Here is a 25,461-nt window from a genome sequence, read left to right on the forward strand (position 1 = left end):
ATATTTTATTTGTAAAATAAAGTTAATAATACTCTAAAGGCAGATTGATAATCTTGAAATTCTTTATATCTTTAAGATCTGTGTCTATGTATCTAAATAATTCAGAAATAATAGTAATTGTGAATATTCTTATATAACTATGATGATATATTTCATATAATATGTAATGTATATAATATATAGTATTCTTATGAGAATATTATGAGAAATATTTAAGAAAAAGTTCAGTGATGAGGGGGAAGGAGAGAGGTATAGAATAATGTTCAGTTAAGGTAGTTATTCAAAAAACTATCTTACCTGAAGAAGGTCTTCATTTAGAACTTCAGTCTTTTCTGCCCTGAAAGAGAGAGAAAGAGAAAGAGAGAGAGAGAGAGAGAGAGAGAGAGAGAGAGAGAACATCAGCTGAGAAATTAAAATTAAAACCATATCAATTACATTCTGCAGATTAGAATTAAGGAAACAGCAACTATGAGAAATTTCTGATTTTAAGAGAACAAAGTAGATAAGCAGTACTTCAAGACTACAAAGGGCATCTTCCAGTTGAACATTAAGGGTTCAAAATTGTTGGAGAGAAAATTCCCACACTGGAAAATCACTCAGAAGATGTTTGCGAGGCATCTGAATATTAAAAAACCATAAAGTAAAGGATAGACTAACTTCAGTGGTAACAAAGGAAGAAAATGCAACTTATTCAATATCAAAAAAATATGATTCCATTAGTTCTGGAACTTCTTCCACAAAGACTGAAATTCATATTTACAATCATTGAAGACTGGCTGAGGCTCAGAAGGAATAAATGATTTATCTACTATCAGACTATTAGTAAGTATTAGAAGCACAATTTGATCTAAAGATTTCTACTCTACTTCATATAACTATCAACTAAAACATGCTATCTTTCTTTATGAAATCTATTTATGTTCTTTTAAAAAGTATTTCTTTTCTTTTTTAATGGTATTTTATTTTTTCAATACATGTAAAGACAATTTTTAACGTTCATTTTTTAAAATAAAATTTTGAGTTTCAAATCCCTGCCTCCTCCCTCCAAGATGGCAAGCAATTTGATATAGGTTATATATGTGCAATCATGTAAAACATTTTTCCTTTTTAATCATGCTGTGAAAAAAGAAACTAAAGGAAAAAAACATAAAAAAAATAAAGTGAAAACACTATGCTTCAATCTGCATTTATATTTCATCAGTTCTTTCTCTGGATGTGGATAGAATTTTCCATCATGAGTCTTTTAGAATTGTCTTGCATCCTACTATTGCTGAGAAGAGCAAAACCAATCATAGTTGATCACTGCATGATATTGCTATTGCTGTGTTCTCCTGGTTCTGTTTTTTTTTTCTTTTTTTCTTTCCCTTCTTATGATTGCTCTGTCCAAAGAAATGTATATTTTGATTCCTGAAACCTTCTAAAGTATCTTGGGGTTCATGGATTAGATTCTTTCCTTAAACCTTAAATGCCTTAAATTTAAAATATTGGCCTCTACACATTATGTAGAGAATGTTTAAATAGTCCAACTAAAAGTCCCAGGCCAAGTCCCACTTGGCCTTTGTTTGGGCCTCAATTGCCTCAGAATGAAAGTACATGCTTCTGCTTTGGCTAGAAACCCTAAGGATGTTCCCCTCCTACATTGATTTTTTTTTTTTGACTAGGTAAAAAAATGCCATTCTTTGCTTAATGTCTTTCTTATATAGCCTTAATCACTGAATGAATGAGTTGCCTCCATCAAACTAAGTGACACTTGTTGAAGACATTAGTTAAAAAAAGCTAAAGTATTGCACTGAACCCAGAGCCATCTCCAGTTATTTTATCTTGATTTGGACCCAGATGATTCTTGAGGAGAAAGTGAGGCTGGTGACTTTCACTTTCATGTTATCCTGGCATTACTTCCCTAATGTTATGATCCTCTTAGAGAACAAAGTATAAGCAACAAACTATACTTGATAAATGGTCATCTAGCCTGTTTGAAGACTTTCAAGGAAGGGAAACAAACCACCTCTTGAAGTAGTCCACTCTGAAGTAGGTTTTTGGTTTTTGGGTTTTTTTTTTTTTTTCTGAAATAAGCCCTAACCTGTTCTTTTTTTAAACTTCTACACATTTTCTTGATTCTATTCCCTGGGGTTAAACAGAGCAAATCTAATTTTTCCCTCTTCTACTTGATAGACTTTCAGATATTTTCAAACATAGTAAATCTATTTCTCCTCCTTCCTCCTCAATTTTTCGTCTTTCCTGTCTAAATTTTCCCAGTTATTCCAATGAATTCTTATATAGTATACAGTCAAGGCCTTCATCATCCTACTTTCTGGACACTCTCCAACTTATGTTCTTCTTAAACTGTGGTAGTCTTAGACTATCCCTATCCTATTCTTTTTTTTTTTTTAATGATATTTCATTTTCTTTCCATAATTACATCTCAAGACAATTTTTAGCATTTATTTTATAAGATTTTGAGCTCCAAATTTTCCTCCTTCCTCTTTTCTCTCCCCTTCCTAAAATGGTCGACAATTATATTTTGGATATATTATCATGTAAATCATATTTTCATACTAGTCACAGTTGTGAAAGAATCAGATCAAAAGAAAAACAAATGAAAAAGTAAGTGAAAAAATAGCTGTCTGCATCTATGACTTTTTTATCTAGATGTGAATAATATTTTTCTTCATGACTCCTTTGTGCTTGTCTTGGATCATTCTGTTGCTGAAAAGAGCTGAGTCATTCATAGTTAATCATCACATAATGTTGCTGATACTGTATACAATGTTTTTCTATTTCTGCTCATTTCACATTCATACAAGTCTTTCTAGGTTTTTATGAAATCTGCCTGTTCATCATTCCTTATTGCATAATAGTTAATTATTAATTAGTAATGTAATTTCTATTACATTCATAAACAATAGGATTGTTCAGCCATTCCCTAATTGATGGGCATCCCCTCAATTACCAACATTTTGCTACAATGAAAAGAGCTATTAATATTTTTGCACATGTAGGTTCTTTTCCTTTTTTTAATTGTCTCTTTGACATGCAGACCCAGTAGTGTTGTTGCTGGATCAAAGGGTATGCACAGTTTGGTTGCCCTTTGGGCATGGTTTCAAATTGCTTTTCAGAATGATTGGATTAATTCACAACTCCACCAACAATGAATTAGTATCCCAATTTTCCTAAATCCTAACACTTAACATTTTTCTTGTGTTTTGTCATATTAGCCATTCTTTTAAGTCTGAGGTGGTATCTCAGAGTTGTCTTTATTTGCATTTCTCTAATCAAAAATGATTTAGTGTACTTTTTCATGCCTATAGGTAGTTTTTTTTTCCATCTAAAAACTACCTGTTCATATCTTATTCCTTGATATGATAGTTTTATAATTTGTCTACAATGTTCCTTATAGTTTTTATTTTTGGATCTTTTTCCTGATGTAACTGATTCTTTTAATCTCTATTTTGTGTTCTGGTTCCAGTATATCAGGGTAATTTTTGATAATTTCTTGAAGATGTTTTATGTATTTTCTTTTTTTTTTTCATTTTTTTGAATTTGTTTGATTCTTGATGTCTCATAGAGTCATCAGTTTCCACTTGCCCAATTCTATCTTTAAAGGAGTTGTTTTCACCAGTTAGCTTTTATATTTTCTTTTCCATTTGCCCAGTTGTACTTTGTAGGAAGTTGTTTTCTTCATTGGAATTTTTAGATCTTTCTCATTTGGCCAATTTCCTTTTTAAGCCTTATTTTTTCTAAGCTATTGACTCTTTTTCAAAATTATTTTGCAATACTCTGATTTCTTTTACTAATTTTTCTTCTATTTATATGATTTTTAAGTTCCTTTTAGAGTTACACGAGTTCTTTCTGAGCAGGAGATTACTTCCCATTTTTCTTTGAGCTTTTGTCCATAGGTGTTTTGACACTATTACAACTCTTCTGAGTTTTTGTGTTGTTCTTCCCTGTCACCATAATAATTCTATGGTCAAAGTCTTTTGTGTGTGTGTGTGTGTGTGTGTGTGTGTGTGTTTGTGTGTGTTTGCTCATCTTTCATTTTGATCTTTTTTCCTTTCTTATAAATTTGAGCTCTGCTCCCATAGTGAAAGGCACACTGTCTTAGGCTTCTGCCAGGTGCTGTAGACACTGGCTATTTAACTGGTGCTGCACTAATGTTGTCCTGAGGACCCTAGGAATCCTCCTGTCTGGTGCTACACTGATGGGGTGGAGTGATTGGTTAGATTTATTTAGTCTTGAGAAAGAGTAGATGAGTTCTCTCACTGGTATAGTTAGACTGTCTATTTCTGCCTGTTAACTCAATTATCTTTTTCTTTAAGTATTTGGATTTTATGCCATTTGGTACATATATTTTTAGTACTGATGTTATTTCATTGTCTACAACACCTTTTAGCTAAATGTAATTTCCCTAATTATCTCATTTAATTAGGTCTATTTTTGCTTTTGCTTTGTCTGAGATTCCTGCTTTTTTTTTTTTTTTTAACTTCAGCTGAATATAATAGATTCTGCTTCAACTCCTTATTTTAACTAGGTGTATGGTTTTTTTTTTTATTTCAAATGTGTTTCTTATGAACAATAATTTACTGGTAGATTCTAATTTCTTATCTATTCTGCTTTATGTATGAATTTAATGAAAATTTCTAATAATGATCCTACTTCTTTTTATATGACTTCATCCCATTCAGATTCACTGTTATGATTATTAATTAATTCATCTGATTATATGAAAATATAAAATATGATATTAATTAATACTACCCTATTCTCTTCTCTTTATCTTTTTCTCTCTTTTTACCCTGTTCTCCGCAAAAGCTTCTTTTGCTTTTGACCATCACCTCCATTAATCTATCCTCTTATCTCCCTATTCTTTTAACTTATTCCATTTCTCTTTTATTTCCCTTTTGTATAAGAGATTTTTGAACATATACACATATTTTCTTCCATCTTTGAATCAATTAAAATGAAAATGAGGTTATCTCTCATTTTCCTCTCCTTTGTGAAAGTTCTTCCTTGAATGCCTTTTTTACATGACATAATTTTTCTTTTCTCAATGCATTCCTTTTTCTCAACCCTTCAGGTTTTTCTTAAATCATTCCAACATAATTGACTCATAATTATTCCCTCTGTCCATGTATATTCCTTCTAATTGCCCATATGTTGAGTAAGTTCTTAGGAGTTACATATATCATCTTCTCTATAGGTATGTAAACAGTTTAGCCTTATTAAGTCTTTTATGATTTCTTTATCATGTACTTTTTTATGCTTCTTAAGTCTTGTGTTTGAATGTCAAATGATCAATTTAGTTCTTGTCTTTTCATATGGAATGCTTGAAAGTTTTCTGCTTCATTAAATATCAATTTTTCCTTCTGAAGGATTATACTCAGTTTGGATGGGTAGGTTCTTCCTGATTTTAATCCTAGTTCCTCTGCCTTTCAGAATATTATTTTCCAAGTTCTCCTCTCTTTTTTCATTGTAGCAGCTTACTCTAGTAGTGCCATAATATTTGAATAGTCTCTTTCTGGCTGCTTTCAGTATTTTTTCCTTCTGGAATTTTACTGTAATATTCTTGGGAATTTTAATTTTGGGAATTCTTTTAAGAAGTGATCAGTGGATTCTTTAATTTTTTATTTTATCCTCTGGTTCTAAGATATCCAGGCAGTTTCCCCTTATAATTCCTTGAAATATGATGTCTAAACCCTTTTTTCTTGGTCACAGTTGAATAATTCTCAAATTATTTTTCTTTAGTTTCTTTTTCCAGGCCAACTGTTTTTCTGATGATATTTTCACATTGTCTTCTCTTATTTTTTGTTCTTTTAACTTTGTTTAATCTGTTTAATCTGTTTAATCTTTGTTTAATCTGGCTAATTCTTTTTAAGCAGTCATTTTCTTAGGTATTTTTGTGTCCTTTTACCAGAATATTAATTCTCTTTTCATAATTTTCTTACAGTTTTCTTACATTTCTTTCCCCAAGTTTTCATTTATTGCTTTGATTGAATTTTAAAATAATTTTTCTTTTTGCTTTTTAAAATTATTTCTTTATAACTTCTAGTTGGTCTTTTGTCTAATCTACATTTTTACTTTGATAATGTACTTGATGATTTTACTTTATTATTTTATTATGGGCTTGTATCTTGAGTTTCCATAGTCAGATTCTTTTTCATTATTTACACATTTTTTCCAGCCTATTCCTTGATTTCAGGTTTTAAGTTAGAGTTGTTGGAAACTGAATGGATGTCCATCAGTTGGAGAATGGCTGAATAAATTGTGGTATATGAATGTTATGGAATATTACTGTTCTGTAAGAAATGATTTCAGAAAGGCCTGGAGAGACTTACATGAACTGATGCTGAGTGAAATGAGCAGGACCAGGAGATCATTATATACTTCAACAACAATATTATATGATGACCAGTTCTGATGGACCTGGCCATCCTCAGCAACGAGATCAACCAAATCATTTCCAATGGAGCAGTAATGAACTGAACCAGCTACACCCAGAGAAAGAACTCTGGGAGATGACTAAAAACCATTACATTGAATTCCCAATCCCTATATTTATGCCCACCTGCATTTTTGATTTCCTTCACAAGCTAATTGTACAATATTTCAAAGTCTGATTCTTTTTGTACAGCAAAATAACGTTTTGGTCATGTATACTTATTGTGTATCTAATTTATATTTTAATGTATTTAAATACATTAAATACATTAAATAATGTATTTAAATACATCTACTGGTCATCCTGCCATCTAGGGGAGGGGGTGGGGGGGGTAAGAGGTGAAAAATTGGAACAAGAGGTTTGGCAATTGTTAATGCTGTAAAGTTACCCATGCATATAACCTGTAAATAAAAGGCTATTAAATTTTAAAAAAAATAAGTTAGAGTTGTGCTCTGTTCACCTGAAAGGAGGAGTCACTCTTTTGTTCTTCAGGCCTTTTTTTTCCTACTGTTTTTATAGCTAGTTCTGGAGGTCTGTAAATTTTTAGGGAAAGGTTGTACCTCACATGATCTTCCCTCAGAAAGGATACCTGCTCCTCTGTGATCACAAGAGCTACCCTCTCCACCCTGGCACTGAAAGCAGGAACTAGAGACCCTACTCTCTCATCCTTTAAAATTGAAACCAGGACCTCTGTTCATTTGTGACCACAAGCACTCCTTTTTGCCCTGGAAATGCCATCTAGAACTGGGAAATTAAAGAGACGAATTATTCAAATATTTCTATTTCTTTTTATCTTGTTCTAAATTGTATATTACATATACATATAACAATTAGACAGTAGTTATTTTTATTATTTATTAGTTTAATTTTACATATATTTATACATATATGGAAATAGGAACACTTGGTCAAATAAAAGAACATTTAGAGAGAAGTTCTCTCTTTTTTTCTCTCACTTTCACGGGAAACCCATCCACCAAAATCTACCACTATAAGTAAAACTAACAACATGTAAAAGAGAGTTGACCAAGAAGTCTTTCACAAGATTCCCAAAATGGTACCCATTCTTTGCTTGAAGATCTTCAGTGAGGACACTACCACTTGAGAGCGCATCTTCCACTTTTATACAATTCTAAGTATTAGGAAGCTTTTCCTTATATCAAGCATAAATCTGTAATTTCTATTCATGATTCTTAGTTTTTGTGACCATCAGAACAAGAGTTATTATTCTTTTACTTGATAGTCTTTTCAATACTTGAAGACAGCTATCATGACTTCTCTATATGCAACTCTTAGCTTTAAATAGCCCAAATTCCTTCAAAAAATTCTCATATGACCTGATCTTGAGGCCCAACACTATTCTAACTGTCTTCTTTTTAACTGTAATTTTAGAATTTTCTTCCTAAAATATGATGTTCAAAACAGAACATCTCTCTCTCTTTCTCTCTCCCTTTTTGTCTAAGCTTTAAATCACTATATAAATGCCCACAACTGTTATTATTGCAATTTAATTCTATTCATTATATTTAATGAAACTTAGAAATGGTTTTGTAATATTGCTATTCTTTTATTAGTTAGTATTGGTTAATATTCATGAATCTAGTGAATTGGTTGCTGTCAACTTTCTTAAATATCTTTGATACAACTTCATTTATAGATAGGAAAAATTCCTATCTATAGTTAATTGTTTGCTTGTTCTTGTTTTATTGTTATAGCTAGCATACTAGTATAATATTTAATAAAAATAGTGATAATGGACATTATAATTTTTCTCTGACCTTACTGGAAAGGGGAAAGTTTATCCCCATTCCACATAGTGCTTACTTCCATAGGTATGGAATATACTTCCCACTTATTTTTAATTTATTTGATCAACTACATGAATTTTGAGAGTTTTTCATTTCAAATTATTTGGAGATAATAAATATTCAGTATAGAAATATCTGTTAGAAACATTTTTCTTAAAAAGTAATGGGTCATTCAAATGCCCAGATGACCATGAGCAATAATTATTATTTTTATAAATTTAACTCAGATTTCTATTTTAGAAATGAAATTTTTATCAAAGATATTTTTAAAAGATTTTTTCCAATTCCCTGCTTTTCTTTTAATTTTAAAACATTTTAAAAATTTTATGCAATAAAAATTATCCACTTTACCTCTGGTGAACCTCTCTGTCTTTTGGTTTGTACTGAACCCTTCCCTTAACCATAGATTTTACAGGTAATTTCTTCCAAGCTCCACTAATTTGTTTATGATATCCATTGTTCATGTCTAAATCATGAATACATTTTGATCTTGATTTGATATATGGTATGAGATGTCAGTCTATGATCAATTTCGGCCAGACTATTTTCCAGTTTTCTCAGCTGTTTTTTGTCAAGTCTTTGGGCTTATCAAACACTAGACTACTATGGCTGTTTAGTCTCCCTCCCCCTCCCGCTCCACATCTATATGTGTATATACATATAAATGTTTATACACACACATATACACACACACAGGGAAGAGAGAGAAAGAGATTGAGAACCCAATATATTCCATTGATCAGCCATTTTATTTTTTATCTAGTACCAAATTCTTTTGATAATTATAGCTTTATATCACAGTTTGAGAACTCATACTGCTAGGCTACATTCCTTCACCTTTTTCTTAATTATCTTGATGTTTGGGGGCTTTTATTACTCCAGATTAAATTTGATATTTTTTCTAGCTCTATAAAATACTTCTTTGGTAGTTTGATTGGTATGGTATTGAATAAGTGAATTTAGGTTATATTTTCATTTTTGTTATATTGGCTTGACCTATCCATGAGTAATTAATATTCTCCAATTATTTATATCTCTTCTTTAATGTGCTTATGAGAAATGTTTCATAATTTCCTCACATGGTTCCTCTCTATGCCTTCGCTGTAGACTACCAAGTATTTTATAATGACTGTAATTAAATGAAATCTCTCTCTATCATTTCCTCTGCTGGATTTTGTTGGTAATTTATAGAAATTCTTATGGTTAATATGGATTTATTTCATATCCCACAATTATACTAAAGTTAATTGTTTTGCTTAGTTTTTTTTAAATTTAGTATTCTCTCAACAGAATATATGATTATCAAAAACAAATTACGATTTACTTTCTTCATTGCCTATTCTTATTCCATTGATTTCTTGTTCTTGTTTTATTGTTATAGCTAGCATACTAGTATAATATTTAATAAAAATAGTGATAATGGACATTATAATTTTTCTCTGACCTTACTGGAAAGGGGAAAGTTTATCCCCATTCCACATAGTGCTTACTCTTTTGGTTTTAGATAGATATTACTTATCATTTTTTAAAAGTCCCATTTATTATTGTGTTTTCTAAAATATAAAAAAGAATGGGTGCTTGTATTTTATCAAAAGATTTTTCTGCACCTATTAAAATAACCTTATTATTTTTGTTGTTTTCACTATTGATATGATAAATTATGCTTCTAGTTTTCCTAATATTGAACTGAAGCAGTTCATTTCTATATATTGTCCAATCATTTGCTCTTTCATCATATCTTACCAAACTTTAACCTGGATTACTCCTACTTCCTACCTTCTTGGGTTTTTTTGTTAAACATTCCTTATCTTACTGCATAAATTTACAATAGAATTTAACTCTGTTCCCTTTGCTCTCTACTCCTCTCTGGGGCCTTGAGATCCACACTCCAATGATCAGACTACAAATGTGGTCTGAGTTAAAAGGAGGACAGAAATCTGGGAGGTTATTGCAGCAGTATTTTCAGATAGAAGTCTTCTTAGTTAAGTATGTGAAACACACGTCAAATTAAAAGAAAGCAAGTCATTCCCTAATTGATAGTCAAAGGACATGAACAGGTTGTTTTTAAAAGAAGAAATCAAAGCTATCTATAGTCATATAAAAATGCTCCAAATCTCTATTGATTGAAGTAATGCAAATTAAAACAACTCTGAAGTACCACCTTACACCTATCACATTGACTAGTTTGACAGAAAAGGAAAATGACAAACGTTAGAGCCAATATGGAAAAATTAAGACACTAATTCATTGTTGGTAAAGTTGTAAACTGATTTAATCATTCTGGAGAGAAATATGGAATTCTGCCCAAAGGACTCTAAAACTGTGCATGCCTTTTGCTGACATTTCTGGCAATACCACCACTAGGTCTATATCCTAAAGATATCAAATTAAAAAATGAAAAGGACCTATATACACAAAAAGCTTATGAGATCTTTTTTGTGTGGTGACAAAATATTAAAAATTCAGGGATGCCCATCAATGGGGGAGTGACAAAACAAGTTGTAGTAGATGACTGTGATGGAATATTGTTGTGCTGTAAGAAATGATGAACAGGATGTTCTCAGAAAAACCTGAAAAGACTTAAATGAACTGATATAAAGTAAAGTGAGTAGAAGCAGGAGAACATTATACATAGTAACAGCAATATTGGTATGATGATCTACTGTAAATTAGATATTCTCAGTAATACAATGACCTAACACAATTCCAAAGGATTTTTGATGAAATGTTATTAATCTCTACAGAAAGTACTTATGGAACCTAGCAGACTGAAGCATACTTTTAACTTTGTTTTACTTTTTTTCCTTTTCTTTTGGTTTGTGTTTTCTTTTACAACATGACTAATATAAAAATATGTACTGCATCACTATACATATGTTACATCAAATTGCTTGCCTTTCCAATGAGACATGTGGAAAAAAAGGGAGATAATTTAACTCAAAATTAAAAAGAAGAAATGTAAGAGTTGTTTTTACATGTAACTGCAAAAAATAAAAAATTTTTAAAAATAAATAAAAAGGGGAAAAGTAGTTTTCCATGTATACATGAAATACAATAATGCCTACATTATATTTAGTTCTATTTTCTACATAAGACATAGTTTCTTTCATGTGTAAACAGTTCAGATTCTAAAAGATCAGAAAAGGAACATTTATGAAAAAACTGATTTTTAAAAAGTCAATTTGCAAAGAAATATAGTTTCAAATAAAATATTAAGGAAAGATGCATATTGTTCTAAGGATCAGCTAGAGAACTGCCCTTCAAATGAATGTACTGAGAACAGTTGTGTGAAGAAGAGCTAATGATAGTGAAAGAACATTGTGGTCCATTATCCTATTTGCATGTGACTGAAAAGTTTTGAAGTTTATACTGAAAAAAATATAAATCAAATAATTTGTGACCATGGAAAGACTATAAAAGGACTGGATACTACAGAAAGATTTATTTTGTAAGCTGTTGGGCTGAAAATGAATTTGTATAGTATAGTGACAATCCAGTAATCTCTCAGTATCTTTTCCTTTTTGGTGGTAAATGAAACAAGAATTCTTGTGAGGTGCTATGTGATAGAAGGAGTGGCTGCCTTATCTCCCACCTGGATGCCATCTATACATGTGCACATGGTACCTTTATTTCTTTTTTGTTTATTCTTCCCTGATTTTAAATAGGAACAAAGATTTAACTAGATTTATTTTAATTAAGCTGAGTAGATTTCATTAATTTAATTAATTAATTAAAATTAATTAAAACAGATTTAAATAGAACAAATAGGAGTGTCCCAGGAGATTCATCAGTCATTATAGATGCTAGTAATAATCTGATTCCCTTTATGATAGTAGCAATGCCCTTCAGAATGCTAGCAGCCAAAAATAAAGGAAATCAATGCAGATGTACAGTCATCCAAGGTTATTAGTGGTTTCAGAAACTGTGAATTGTAGAGAGTGGAACTCTGAAAAGGTGTACTTAAATCCAGATCAGCAAGGTATTTATAGTTAAACATATACTTAGTACTTAGTATGGTGATATAATGGTTGCGCAAGCTCAGTGGGCTCTAGTGATGTAATCATACTAAAGGGAGCCTCAGATACAGAAGACTCTCACCACAGCTCTCTCAGCCACAGCTGTCAGCCACAGACACAGATATAAGAGAAGACGTCAGATTCCAGACTCCATCTTTGACCAGCCATGTAGCCCTCCTGCCTCCTTCACTCCGCCACTAAGCCAGGCTGATCCTGAGGTTCTCCAGAGAGCTAGTCCAGACATTACAGTGAACTCTTGTGACAGAGAAATTTTTGACTACTAACCAAAGAAAGACATTCATCCTTAGAATCCAAAAGAGATACATTTAAGGGAAAGTCTAGGAGGAAGTCATAAAAGGCCTCCAGGACTAGGCTTTTTAAAGTATATGTTTACACATGTTCTCAAATTAAACAAATTTTTGTTTAATTTTGTCTTTTAGGTTTGATACTATTCTCCCCAGAACACTTGTGGAAAAAAAAAAAAGTCCTGGTGTGGGGAATGGGAATTGTTTAATGACAATTGTTCTTGCTGTATATCTTCTCCATACGTCCTATTTGGAAAAGCTAATTGAGTTCAACTACCTATTTTGTCTCCTATGCACCCCTTCAGAAACCTAGAGCCATTTCTGCACCTACCTCTCAGTGTCCTAATGACATCCTTGTTCTTGTAGACTAGCAAAAGAAAAAAATTACAAGAAAACTTCCCAGAATTTCTGAAAATAGAAAACAAAGGGCCACTTTTAAGAAGCCCCAGATATTGTGGCTAGAAGCTGGAAACTGAGTGGATGCCCATCAATTGGAGAATGGTTGGGTAAATTGTGGTATATGAATGTTATGGAATATTATTGTTCTGTAAGAAATGACCAGCAGGATGAATACAGAGAAGCTTGGAGAGAATTACATGAAATGATGCTAAGTGAAATGAGCAGAACCAAGAGATCATTATATACATCAACAACAATACTGTATGAAGATGTAATCTGATGTAAGTGGATTTCTTTGACAAAGAGACCTAATTCAGTTTCAATTGATCAATGATGGACAGAAAAGGAAAGGAAAGGAAAACACTGGGAAATGAATGTAAACTGTTTGCATTTTTTATTTTTCTTCCCGGGTTATTTCTACCTTCTGAATCCAATTCTTCCTGTACAACAAGAAAACTGTTTGGATCTGCACACATACATTGTATCTAGGATACACTAGGACATATTCAACATATATAGGACTGCTTGCCATCTAGGGGAGGGGGTGGAGGGTGGGAGGGAAAAATCAGAACAGAAGTGAGTGCAAGGGATAATGTTATAAAAAAAAAATTACCCTGGCATGGATTCTGTCAATAAAAAGTTACTATAATAATAAAAAAAAAAGAAAAAAAAAAGAAGCCCCAGATAGATCCCAAGATCTTATGCTAGAAACCTCAAGATATATAGTACTCGAATTGAACAAATATATAGACAAACAATAAATTCTGCAAGAAAACAAAATTAAAAGTCTTCAAATAAGGAATTTGTGGCCAAAGAAGAACTAGAGTACATCATGAAATCCAAAATGGATAATTTTGATTATATTGAGTTCAAAAGTTTTTATATAAATAAAACCAATACATACAAAATTAGAAGGGAAGCAGAAAACTGAGAAAAATGTTTACAACCAAGGATTTTGATAAAAGCCTCATTTTTAAAATATATAATTAACTCAAATTTATAAGAATACAATACATTCTCCAATTGATAAATGACCAAAAGATATGAACAATTTTCAGATGAAGAAATTAAAACCATTTCTAGTGATATGAAAAATGTTCTAAATCATTATTGATCAAAGAAATGCAAATAAAGATAATCTTGAGGTACCACTACATAGCTCTCAGATTGGCTAAGATGACAGGAAAAGATAATGATAAATGTTGGAGGGAATGTGGGAAAACTGGGATACTAATACATTGTTGGTGGAGTTATGAACTGATCCAACCATTCTGGAGGGCAATAACAGAACTATGCCCAAAGGCTTTCAAAATGTGCATATCCTTTGATCCAGCAGTGTCTCTACTGGGTCTGTATCCCAAAAAACTCATAAAAAAGGGAAATGGAACCATATGTGAAAAAATGTTTATAGCAGCCCTTTTTATAGTGGCAAGACCTGAAAATTGACTGGATGTCCATCAGCTGGAGAATGGCTGAATATGTTATGGTATATGAATGCTATGGAATATTATTGTTTTATAAGAAATGACCATAAGGATGATTTCAGAAAGGCCTAGAGAGACTTACATGAATTGATGCTAAGTGAAGTGAGTAGAACAAAGAGAATATTGTACACAACAACAAAATTATGCAATGATCAATTCTGAAGAACATGAATATGATAGATGTGACTCTCTTCAACAATGAGATGATTCAGGTCAATTTCAATAGATCTGTGATGGAGAGAGCTATCTGCCTCCAGCAAGAGGACTGTGGGGACTGAATGGAATGGAATTATGGACATAATATTTTCACCTTTTTGTTGCTGTTCACCTGCATTTTGTTTTCTTTCTCACTTTTTTCCTTTTTAATCTCATTTTTCTTCTGTAGCATGACAATTGTGGAAATATGTATAGAAAAATTGCACAAGTTTAAGATATACTGGATTACTTACTGTCTAGGGGAGGGAGTAGGTAAAATGGAGGGAGAAAATATTTGGAACTTTAATGTGTGGAATTTTATGGGCGAATGTTGAAAATATTTTTGCATATATTTTGAAAATAAAAAGCTATTATTTAAACAGTCCTCAAATATAAAGGAAATGAAATTTAAAATCCAAGATTAATACACACACTAAAAATCACAGAAAGAGATTGAATAATGTGATCTGAAGTACAAAGGAGTTCAAAATGCAACCAAATGTAAACTAACCTGCAAAATTTCAAAGAATTTCTAGAAAACCAGATTGAAGAAATTATTTGCTTTTCAAATTCTCTACGACAACAGATATACAAAAAAGGTAAAGTACAACAACCAAGGAGAACAAGGAAAAAATAATGACCTAAGTCACTAAGTCATTATTTTTTTTTCTAAATGCACAAATAAAAATGAAATTCAATGGCTCATGAAACTCATGATCATTTCAGAAAAATATCCACAAAATGGAATTTTAAAACAAACAAAACTTAAATGGAAAGAGTAGAGGAGGAATTTTACTTAATTTTTAATAGGAAATTAGTAGGGCAGCTAAGTGGCACAGTGAACAGTGTTAGACTTGATGTCAGGAAGACTCATCTTTGTGAGTTCAAATCTGGCCTGAGACACTTATTAGCTGTGTGACCTTGGGCAAGTTACTTAACTCTGTCTCAGTTTCTTTATCTCTAAAATGAGCTGAAGAAGGAAATGGCAAAGTACTGGAGTGTCTTTTCCAAGAAAACCACAAATAAGATTAGGAAGAATCAGACAATACTGATAAATGACTGAAAAACTGAAAATGAAGGGAAAATTAGATTAAAGGAAAAAATAAAAAGGAACTAATAAGCAAAACTAGGGAAAGAAAAAACTACATAAAAATGGACAGCTAGAAAAAACTCCCTATACATCAAGTAATAGACATTAAAATTATGCTATCATAAAAAGCAAAAACAAAAATTCACAACACAAAAAGGGATAAACAAAGAAACTACATAATGTTAAAAAGAGTCATAGCAAGCTAACATCAATATCAAATTTAAATACTCCAAATCCATCTTAGCATCTAAATTCATAAAGGAAATAGAATTAAAAGAAAAAATAAATAGTAATACAATGAAATCAAGAAATTTTAATGTTCCTCTCTTAGTTTCAGTAATAGAAAACTGAACAAAAGGGAAAAGATAGAATTGAACAAATTTCTGGAAAAACTAGAGATAAAAGACATGGTATTTTCTAAATGGGACTGTTAAAGAACATACTTATTAGAACTACAATTTTACAGAAACTGACCATGTATTATGGTATAGACATAATGCAAGGTCTAAAATGCAGAAACTTAAGTAAATACATAATTTAACAAGACTATACAACACACTAAAAATTGCAATCAGTTTAGAAACACAAATGAAAGACATACAACCAAATGGAGACTTCAAATTCTAAATAAAGAGTAGTTCAAGAACAAAGAAGATGACAAAAGATGGGAGTAGTCAGTATTGGAAGAGTAGCAAGAAGATATGTACTCTAGTGCTATTGTATAAATATAATGATGAAAAATATCTATATCTTTGACCCCAAGATTCTACCACTAGATTTAAATCCCAAGAAGGACATTGATAAGAAGAAAATCTACTAAAAATTATATAGCAGCACTTTTTGTGATAGTAAAGAAATGGTATAAAGTAGGTATATAATGATTGGAAAATGGCTTTTTAAAATTGTGATACATCCATGTAATGGAATATAATTTTGTTATAAGAAATGAAAAAAACAGAAAAGACTGGAAGGTTTTATGCAGTCTGTTGCAGAATTAAGTAGGAAGAGTTAAGCAAACAAGATAAAAAATGACTATAACCATGTAAATCAATGCAAAAACCACAAAACAATTAAAAAATGATCCAAGATGGTAGAGTAGCAGAAAGAAGTATTGTCAAGCTCTCATTCAATTCCTCCATATAGATCCCAAAAATGCACTAGGCTACATCCTAATTGGTATCTCCAAGGTAAAGAAAATTACCATCATTTTTTTTTCTATTTCATCACCTAGGAAACAATTTAGCTAGAAATCATCTACATTTTAGTATAGAGACTTAAATAGGGCCAAAGCCATGCCACATGGCAAAGGCAGTTGACAAACAAGGGGACTTAAACTTCTACAGTATGCAGGAAAAAATTCCAGAAGATTGTTCTGTCCTTCACTAACCAATGCTGGTTCACAGATTCTTTATGAACTGAGGAGAAAACCCATATATGATCCAGGATTAGAAGTGGTCACAAGCTATGGACTATATAATAATCCAGGAACAAGTTCAGAGGTGTGTCTCTGATGTCAGCAGTAGAGTGTGGGTCTAAATTTGTGAGCTGGTTTGATTGTTATGATCCCAGCCCACTAGGATGCATATATACCAATGCTAATAAATAAAGAAATCGAACATTCGTTCTACATCAATTTTTTGCTGTAATAGGACCAATAGGGTTAAATTTCCTAATTCATGCCCCTCACTCCTCATTTCTTATTAGGCAATATTAAATATTTTCACTTTATTATTCTTTATTGATAACTGAACCATCTCCCATTGGGATCCTGTGGGTTCTTTATAAATCACAAAAGTTTGAGTCCTGAGGGGCTTTGGATATTTGAGTAGAGGAAGTTGCCCAGTACAGGCATAAAAGAAGCACACTGAGATTGCCCTAACATGCAATTGTTCTATCTTCTTTGAGAGTAGTAAAGCTATATCTTTTTTTAAAAAAACTTTTATTTAAAACTTTATCTGTTGTTGTTGCTTTCATTGCTTCCACATTTTACAGTTCCAACTTGCAACCAATTACCTACAATAGAATAACTAGTGCAGGAATTCTTAGAACAAAAGGGAAACTGCAATTGTGTTATTCTTGAATCTGCAGATTTTTCCAGTTGGCTAATAATGATGTAGCATCTACAAGAACTCCAATCAAATGCAAGTCCACGTGTTGCATAGACCCAAATCACGCAAAGTAGTTTGCAGAATTCAGACAGAAAAGGGAGATAGCAAGGCTAATTCAGAAAATGAGCACACCAACTGACCATTTTCAGAGCACTGAAAGATTACAACAGTGAGCTGTCCCTGAAATCCTGAAATAACTTAACACTCAGTACCTATAAACATAGTATCAGGACCCAAGAAGATAAAAACTCAGTTAGACATTCTCTCCAGAAGTACACACAGCTTGATCTTAAAGTCATAAGTCAAGAAATAGGCTAGAAGAATAAGGAAATTAAAAAAATCACCTAAAATTGTGGTAAAAGGATGTTCAAGACATCACCTGAGAAGAAGACAATCACTGCAAAACATCTACACATAAAGCTTCAAAGAAAAACACAAACTGAGTATAATTTCAACTAGAGATCCTAAGTAAGAGTTTTTTTTTAATTATTTTTTAAATAAGTGAAATTGAAATGATAGTGGAAAAATCTTAAAAGACATCAGAGCTAAGAAAGAATGAATTAGAAAAGGAATAAATAAAAAAGGAAAAAAAGTCACAAGAAATACCGAACCTTATTTAAGCAACAAGTTCCTTCAATATTAGAATGGACCAAATAGAAATCAATGACTCAAAGATATTATATGTCAAAGGAATATTAAAAACAAAGTTAACTGGATAAAACCGTGTAAGGCATTTCACTTTAAAAATTGATCTGGAAAACAAATTAAGGAGAGATTATTTAACAACCACTGAACTACCTAACAGTTCCCCTAAAAGAGCCTGGATAACATATTTCCAGAAACAATAAAAGATAAAAGTTCTCCAAATAATTATAGCAGTGGTTTTTATGATAGCATAGAATTAGGAATAGCTAAACAAATTGTAGTATATAAATGTAATAGAATAGTACTGTACTATAAGGAATGAAAAAATTGACAAGTACAAAGAATTACGGAAAGGTTTACACGAAGCAGTGAAAAATGAAGCAAGCAGAGACAGGAAAATAATGCAATAAAGACAACAATGGAAAGGACAGATACAAAAGAATTAAAAGTGAATGTTAAAAAATTGCAATTAATAAACTACGTTCCAAAGGGAAAAGCATCCCTATCTTATCTCTTTTCCAAACTGGGAGTTTCACAAATGTGCTATATTTTTAATTTTTTCACATCTCTGATATGTTAATAAACTTTTCCTCTTTTTTCCTTTTTTAAAAAAAGTTTGACTTAGGAAATATAAAGGAACTTATGTACTGTTTAAAATGAAATCAATAAAAATTTATTTTAAGAAAGAAATATTTGAAAAAAATAAAATTTTTGCTTGAATGTTTCGATATTATTTTCACCATGTCTTTGATCTCTAGATCTGATTCTTGTAAACAGACTATAGAATTTTGTTTCCTCATCTAACCAGACATTACCTTTTGTTTTATGGAATTGTTTTATCTATTCATATTTAAAATTATTAGAGTTCATTTTTTATTTCCACTATTTGCATCTGATATTTACGATTATTTTTTGTTTCCTTTCTTACAAAACAATATTTTCTCTTTATCATTGTTTATTTAATTAATACTCATGCAACATTCATCCCATAAGGCAATCTTCCTTTTCCTTGCTTCCATTTTTCAACGTTTTCCCTAGCTTTGGAGTTTTACTTATTGATTTCCTTTTCTTTCTTTTGTTTATCAAATTCTTCCCTTCCTTTTTTCTGCCCCTTCAATTGAATGGTTAGTTCAGTTTCCATCTTCCTTTTTTCCCCTCCAAATTCTTTGCTCAGTATTTTTTTCTTTTTTTTCCCTAAGAAATATTTATCTTATTTGCTTTATTAATTCTCTTTCTTACCTACTTTGAGCATTCAGTTTTGGATTTGAATATTATATGTTCATGTTTTCCATCTTTAGGCTTTCTGTGATTCTCACAGAATTTTTATTATTTATGCTCCCTTTTCTAATTTTCATGTAACTGATTTGATAAATATTATATTATTATCCTTTTTTTCTGGTGAGGCATCTCACTCAGAGATATTAATTCATGAGTTATTTATAGCAACACTTTTTTGTGACAGCAAAGAAATAGATAAACAAGATGTAGTACATACAAGTAATAGTACTCTATAAGAGTAGGACTGATAGAAGCATTTGCTGTGTACCAAATAATACAATTTAACCGTAGCCTTGTTCTCAACATAGCTCTCCTTCATATTTATCATGAAAGATATGATTTATTTATTATAACTGAACAACACATAGATTGGGATTCTCAAGGGAAGCATACTATTTGTGCTGCAACATTTTGGATTTTATGTTATTACTGCTAAAATAGAATATATAAATAATTTTTACATAAATTTTGCTCTGCATATGTAGGACATACTAGAAAGCATAGTATTCACAAGAGAAACAAAACTTAACTAATACATATGTATACAAACCTCAAAACCTGTCAGACTTTGAAGTTACCAAAAAAAAACTCAAGAAGGTAACCTTATTGAAGGTAAATTTTATTTCTGTGACTTTCAAGTGTCTGAAATATTGCCAAATTAAAAATGCAGTAAGCTCCAGTTATCCACAGCCAAGAATATTGTGACAAAAGCAAAACAAAAAAATTGAAAACCTGATGCTTTAGATTGACAATGAAAGTATCCTGGAAGATTATCAACTCTGAACAACTTGAATCACACTACTCTTTTGGACATCAGTATTCTTCTGAAAATATTCTATAGCTAAAAATCAAGAAATACTATATTCTTCAAAGAATGAAGATTGAGAATCACCTAAAGTACAACAGACATTTTTTTTGATGCAAATCTGGGATTTCTTTGGCATAGGGAACTCTCAGTGAGCAAACTCTCTTTTTGAGCAGATAAACAATTTTGACTTAAAATGATATATTAAAAATCATCAACAACATAATGCCAAAGATGAATGGCACAAAATGAGTGTCATAAAATATGGTATCAGGTATATTATTAGAAAAGGAAAAAAAGGTAAGATATTTAGCATAAACAGGAGATAACAGATGATCAGCCCCTGTTAAACTGTATACTGTAACCATATAATGTCTAGAGACCATGAAATCATATTTCAGGACTTTAGATGGATACTCTTTGGAGGATGGATGTGAAAGTTCAGAAAAGAATCACACAGAATAATGAATAGACATAAATAGGTTGTGATCTTTATTACTGGAAGGGATATCAACATTGATTACTCATGAGACTCCAGATCCATTGACATATTAATTTCTCAAGTAATTGTCCTGTTTCCCTATCCTGGTAGAATGTCAGCTCCTTGAAGACAAGTGTTATTTCATTCACTCGGTATCCTATTACCTTGCTCAGTGACTTGAGCATTGTAAAATGATTAACAAATAAGTATTGAATGTGAAAATCAGAATTAGTGGAAATTTGACATTACACATTACTTTTGTATAAAGGAAGGAAGGAAAAAAAGGAAAGAGTTTTTATTTTCATTGTCATCACAAATTGACATAACTGATAATATACATCACATATTAGCATGCCCCTAAGTTTTATATACCTACTTGATTTAGAATAATTGCTGTGGACAGTTGACTGTCCTCTATTTACCTAATTCCTTATACTAAGCAACTCTTTATGTCAGGATCAATTTATCCTCTCAGAATGGTATTCAGTTTTTTAATAAAAACAAATCAAAAGGCTTTTTCTCACTGTTTAATCTCCAAAGAAGCAGTCAAGCATTTTGCTTTCTGATTGCCTTATAAACTAACTAAATTCATAACATTCTCTACCTCAGCTATAAGTGAATAGCTTCCTAGTTACAAATACGTGATTCCTAAAAGAAATCTTTATTAATTAATTTACCAATTCTTTCCTCAAGGAGTGCCCATATTCTGTGAAAAAGACTACCAGTGTCATTATGTAATGTGGATAGATATTGGTACTTCTTAAAACAACTTAGAAGCCAGATTCTGCCAAGTTTAATTTTTCCAATTTTACCACAGTTTTCCTCTTCTCCTACCCTCTTCTCATTTCTTACAGGTTTTTGTGTAAGGTTTATTGCTTATTTTAGCTTTATTTTATCTAGCTTTATTAAGCTAGAATTTGCTAAACTTTCATTTTCCTACCTTGCTAGAATCCCTTTCTTATCTATCCACTAAGTAGCTCCTCTATTGCAACATATTCTCCTTCCCACTCCTTGAAAGTATTCTTAAATCAAGAAAGTCAAATCTGTCTCACAATAGCACCATTCCATCAGCATCCTCCCTCTCTACTATGGTATCCTTGGGATGCAATGCCAGGAAAATGATCTGACATTATAATATCATAAAAACAACTTTAACACCCCCCTCCAACAAAATCACAAACCTTGCAGTATGAGCAGGTTCAGGATTATCCAATAAATATAAGTAGGCCTATTAGTGCCTCTGGACCTAGTGACCAAGCCTAAATTCTATGCAAGAGAGCCTTCACCCCTCTCAAACCCATTCACCTTGAGCAAGAGAGGCATCCTTAGGGAATTACTCTGGCTCAATTACTCGAAGTGGGACTTCCACATTCAAAGCAGACACCTGTACTCAAGAGATGCTGTCCTGGTGATTTGTGCAGACAAAAGGAAGATAAATGACTAGAAGAGCAAAGGAGGGTTGGGGGAAGGGTCTCTAGGAAGACGGGCAATAGCGGATCAAGGTAGATAGTGCGTCACAGTTTCTTTGGTAAATGTAAGCAAAACCATATAGCATCAGAGCCACCAGAGAGGGGACAAAGAGGGGCTTACTAGCCAAGGAGCCTGGGGAATGCAAAATCAAGGTGATGGACATAAGCAGATGATACCAAAAGAAAAGAGGAGGGAAGGGTGGGGGGCCCACAACAGACGCCATCATCCAGGGACAAGAGCCAGATTTTCAGGAAGGGGCCATTCCTGGAGGCAGGGGACGACAGGAAGAATAGTGTTGACCTTACCTGCCTACGGTCTGGTTGGCAAGCTGACGCATCCGATTGAACTGCTTCTTCATCTTGTCTCTCGTAGCATACAGGAGTTATCCGTGTAAAGAGAGGAGAGAGAGAGAGGGAGAGAGAGAGAGAGAGAGAGAGAGAGAGAGAGAGAGAGAGAGAGAGAGAGAGAGAGAGAGAGAGAGAGAGAGAGAGAGAGAAACAGAGAGAGAGAGAGAGAGAGAGCGAGCCAGCTGCAGCCGCAGTTACATGACCCCCACGGTGATGGAAGGAGCAGTAATACTGCGGAAAGAGTAGCCGTCAGGCCAGAAGCTCTATGGCTCTGTTGCCACTTGCTGCGGCTGCTGAGGCTGAGGCTGCGGCTGTTGCTGCTGCGGCTGCGGCTTGCCGCTGCTGCATCTTCATTTGCAGCCCTCCTCCATTTTCATGCACTCAGCTCAGCACCTGGCTGGGCTACCTTTTCTTCCCCTGGTGTATACTTGGAAGGTTAAGCAATCATTTCATATGGACACCGCTACCCACTAGCTGTGCGACTCCCACTTCCTGCCCCCCAGCCAGGATCCATAGCTGGAACCCCAGAGTCTCCCAAACTGTTTACTGGGCGGGTGCCTCCCAGTCGCGCCTGTGCTAAGAGCACAGTGAATCCTGGGAATTGAAGTTTCTCATCTTTCTCTTGCTCACTTTTCTGTTTCTGAAAATTGATGAGATGAACAAGTGAAGAGTGTATTGGAAAATGTTTTAATAAGCAGACATTTTGGGATACAAGAAAGAAAGCATACGCACACATCTTTAAGTGTATAGTCTAGATATCAACAAAGCAAATCAAGCCTGATTTTTAGTAATTGTTCACTTTCAGTGAACAGTTAATTGGTTCTCCAAAGTCAGTTAGAGTTGGCTCCTGACAATGACCATAGAGTGCAGAAAAGACATTGTTGATTGGGCAGCGGAAAGCAAATATAGGAAACGCCTCTCTCCATGGTGGAGGTGAGAGTGACATATGGAAAAGAATCTCTGGTTCTTAGTTCCTTTTCAATGACCATGAAGAATGAATGTTCGGTATGAAAGTGTTTCAAGAATATTGACTATCCCAAGCAGATTCTCTTGGCCAATATATCGTGTAGTGGACAAATTGCAACGTTAATGTAAGTTTCCAACATATTGTATTGGAAAGAGCTTTGGATCCAAGCTCATGTTTTTCTCTGTGTGTGCAGCAGCAATGGAGTTAATTAGTCTCCTGGTTTCTTTATCTGTAAAATAAGAGAATTGTACCACTAAGGTTCCTTCTAAGCCTAGGAGCTATCAAAGACAAGTGTTGATTCAGCCTCACCCAGCATTGTTAATAATCAACAAATTAAATACTCATTTAAATCTTGATTTAGGCTGTGACCATAGAGCCACCCTACCTACTACAATGCTGGAGCAGTAACATCTATTGCTGACTCTCTTCTTCCAATGATAGCTGATATTTACAAATATATAGCATTTTTCTTACATATTCATAATTACATTTGATTCTTACAACAATCTTGGAGGTAGTTTCTATAATTATTGTGTCTTTTACAGAAGAGGAAAGTAAGGTTCAGAGAAGGTTAATAATTGCCTATGATATCAGAGATAGGATTTAAACCCAGGAAGGTCTATTTTCCTCCAAATTTCTGTGCACTTTCCACTATGGAACTCTGCTCATTTTCTACTCCAGTTTTACTCTTATAACTCCTTTGGTCTATACTAGAAAAGCTAGATGACAGAACAATGACGGGTAGGCAGCATCTTAGTTATAATGACCAGGAAACACAAAGGGAAAAGGAACACTTTTAAACATAATTTTCACAAATGAACATATTTTAAATACTGTGATATATTTTTGTCATATATAGATATTTATTTTGTAATAAATCAAGCTTAATTAAGAGTGATTTTAATGGAACCTAAAAGGGGAAGGACAAAAACTTACAAATATCTTCCAAGATGGATTCCAAGCTAGAGTGTTGCTGATATGGATGGCATAGGAAGAAAAATATGAAAAGAAAGGACCAGTAATTTTCAGAAGAAAATATCCAAGAGCAAAGAGCAATAAAATCAGTGGCTTTAGATACCTTATTAAAGTGTACAGAGTACATTTTTGATAGGTATGTGATCTCAATAATATAGATATTTTATCCAGTGGTACATGTTGTAATCAAACTGCATTTTCTCATTCTTTCATGGAATCCCAGAGTCAGAAAGAATATAAGAGGCCATTCAGTACAACCCCTATCTAAAACAAATAAATAAATAAATAAAAACAAACAAAAAACAAACTTCTATATAGTATACCTAACACCTAACAAGTGGTTATTTAGCCTTTCTTTTAAGATATTCATTAAATGAATTGAATTACTTGAATTACTCTATTACATTTTTGGATGAACTCTAATTGTTAGGAAGTTGTTTCTTATATCAAACATTATCTCTTCACTATTCCTGAACAGTTTGTTCTTTTTTGGCAAGTCCCTTTTCCTCTTCGTTGGAGTAGTGTCTCTTTATATTCTCAGAATTTTATTGTAGAGAACTTCATTCCTAGTATGGTTTCCCTGGGAAATATAGACTTACCAACATTTTCCTCTTCCTTTCTCCCTTCCCTTCCCTTCCCTTCCCTTCCTTTC

The 25,461-nt window shown here is 32.6% G+C and overlaps 1 protein-coding gene across 3 annotated transcripts in view; it reads right to left on the bottom strand.

Annotated features, from left to right (window-relative positions):
- Positions 1-22,955, bottom strand: part of ARHGAP44 (Rho GTPase activating protein 44) — a 148,060-nt gene extending 125,105 nt beyond the window's left edge. For all 3 annotated transcript variants that reach the window (XM_031965519.1, XM_031965518.1, XM_031965520.1), the window contains exons 1-2: positions 22,826-22,955; positions 298-337 (exon numbers count right to left, since the gene is read on the bottom strand). In XM_031965519.1, coding sequence (XP_031821379.1) covers positions 298-337; positions 22,826-22,878 — 93 coding nt within the window. In that variant the 5' untranslated portion in view covers positions 22,879-22,955. The remainder of the gene's footprint in view (positions 1-297; positions 338-22,825) is intronic.
- Between the last annotated feature and the right edge of the window lie 2,506 nt (positions 22,956-25,461).

This window comes from Sarcophilus harrisii, chromosome 4 (assembly GCF_902635505.1).
Source record: "Sarcophilus harrisii chromosome 4, mSarHar1.11, whole genome shotgun sequence".
Lineage (NCBI taxonomy): Eukaryota > Metazoa > Chordata > Mammalia > Dasyuromorphia > Dasyuridae > Sarcophilus > Sarcophilus harrisii.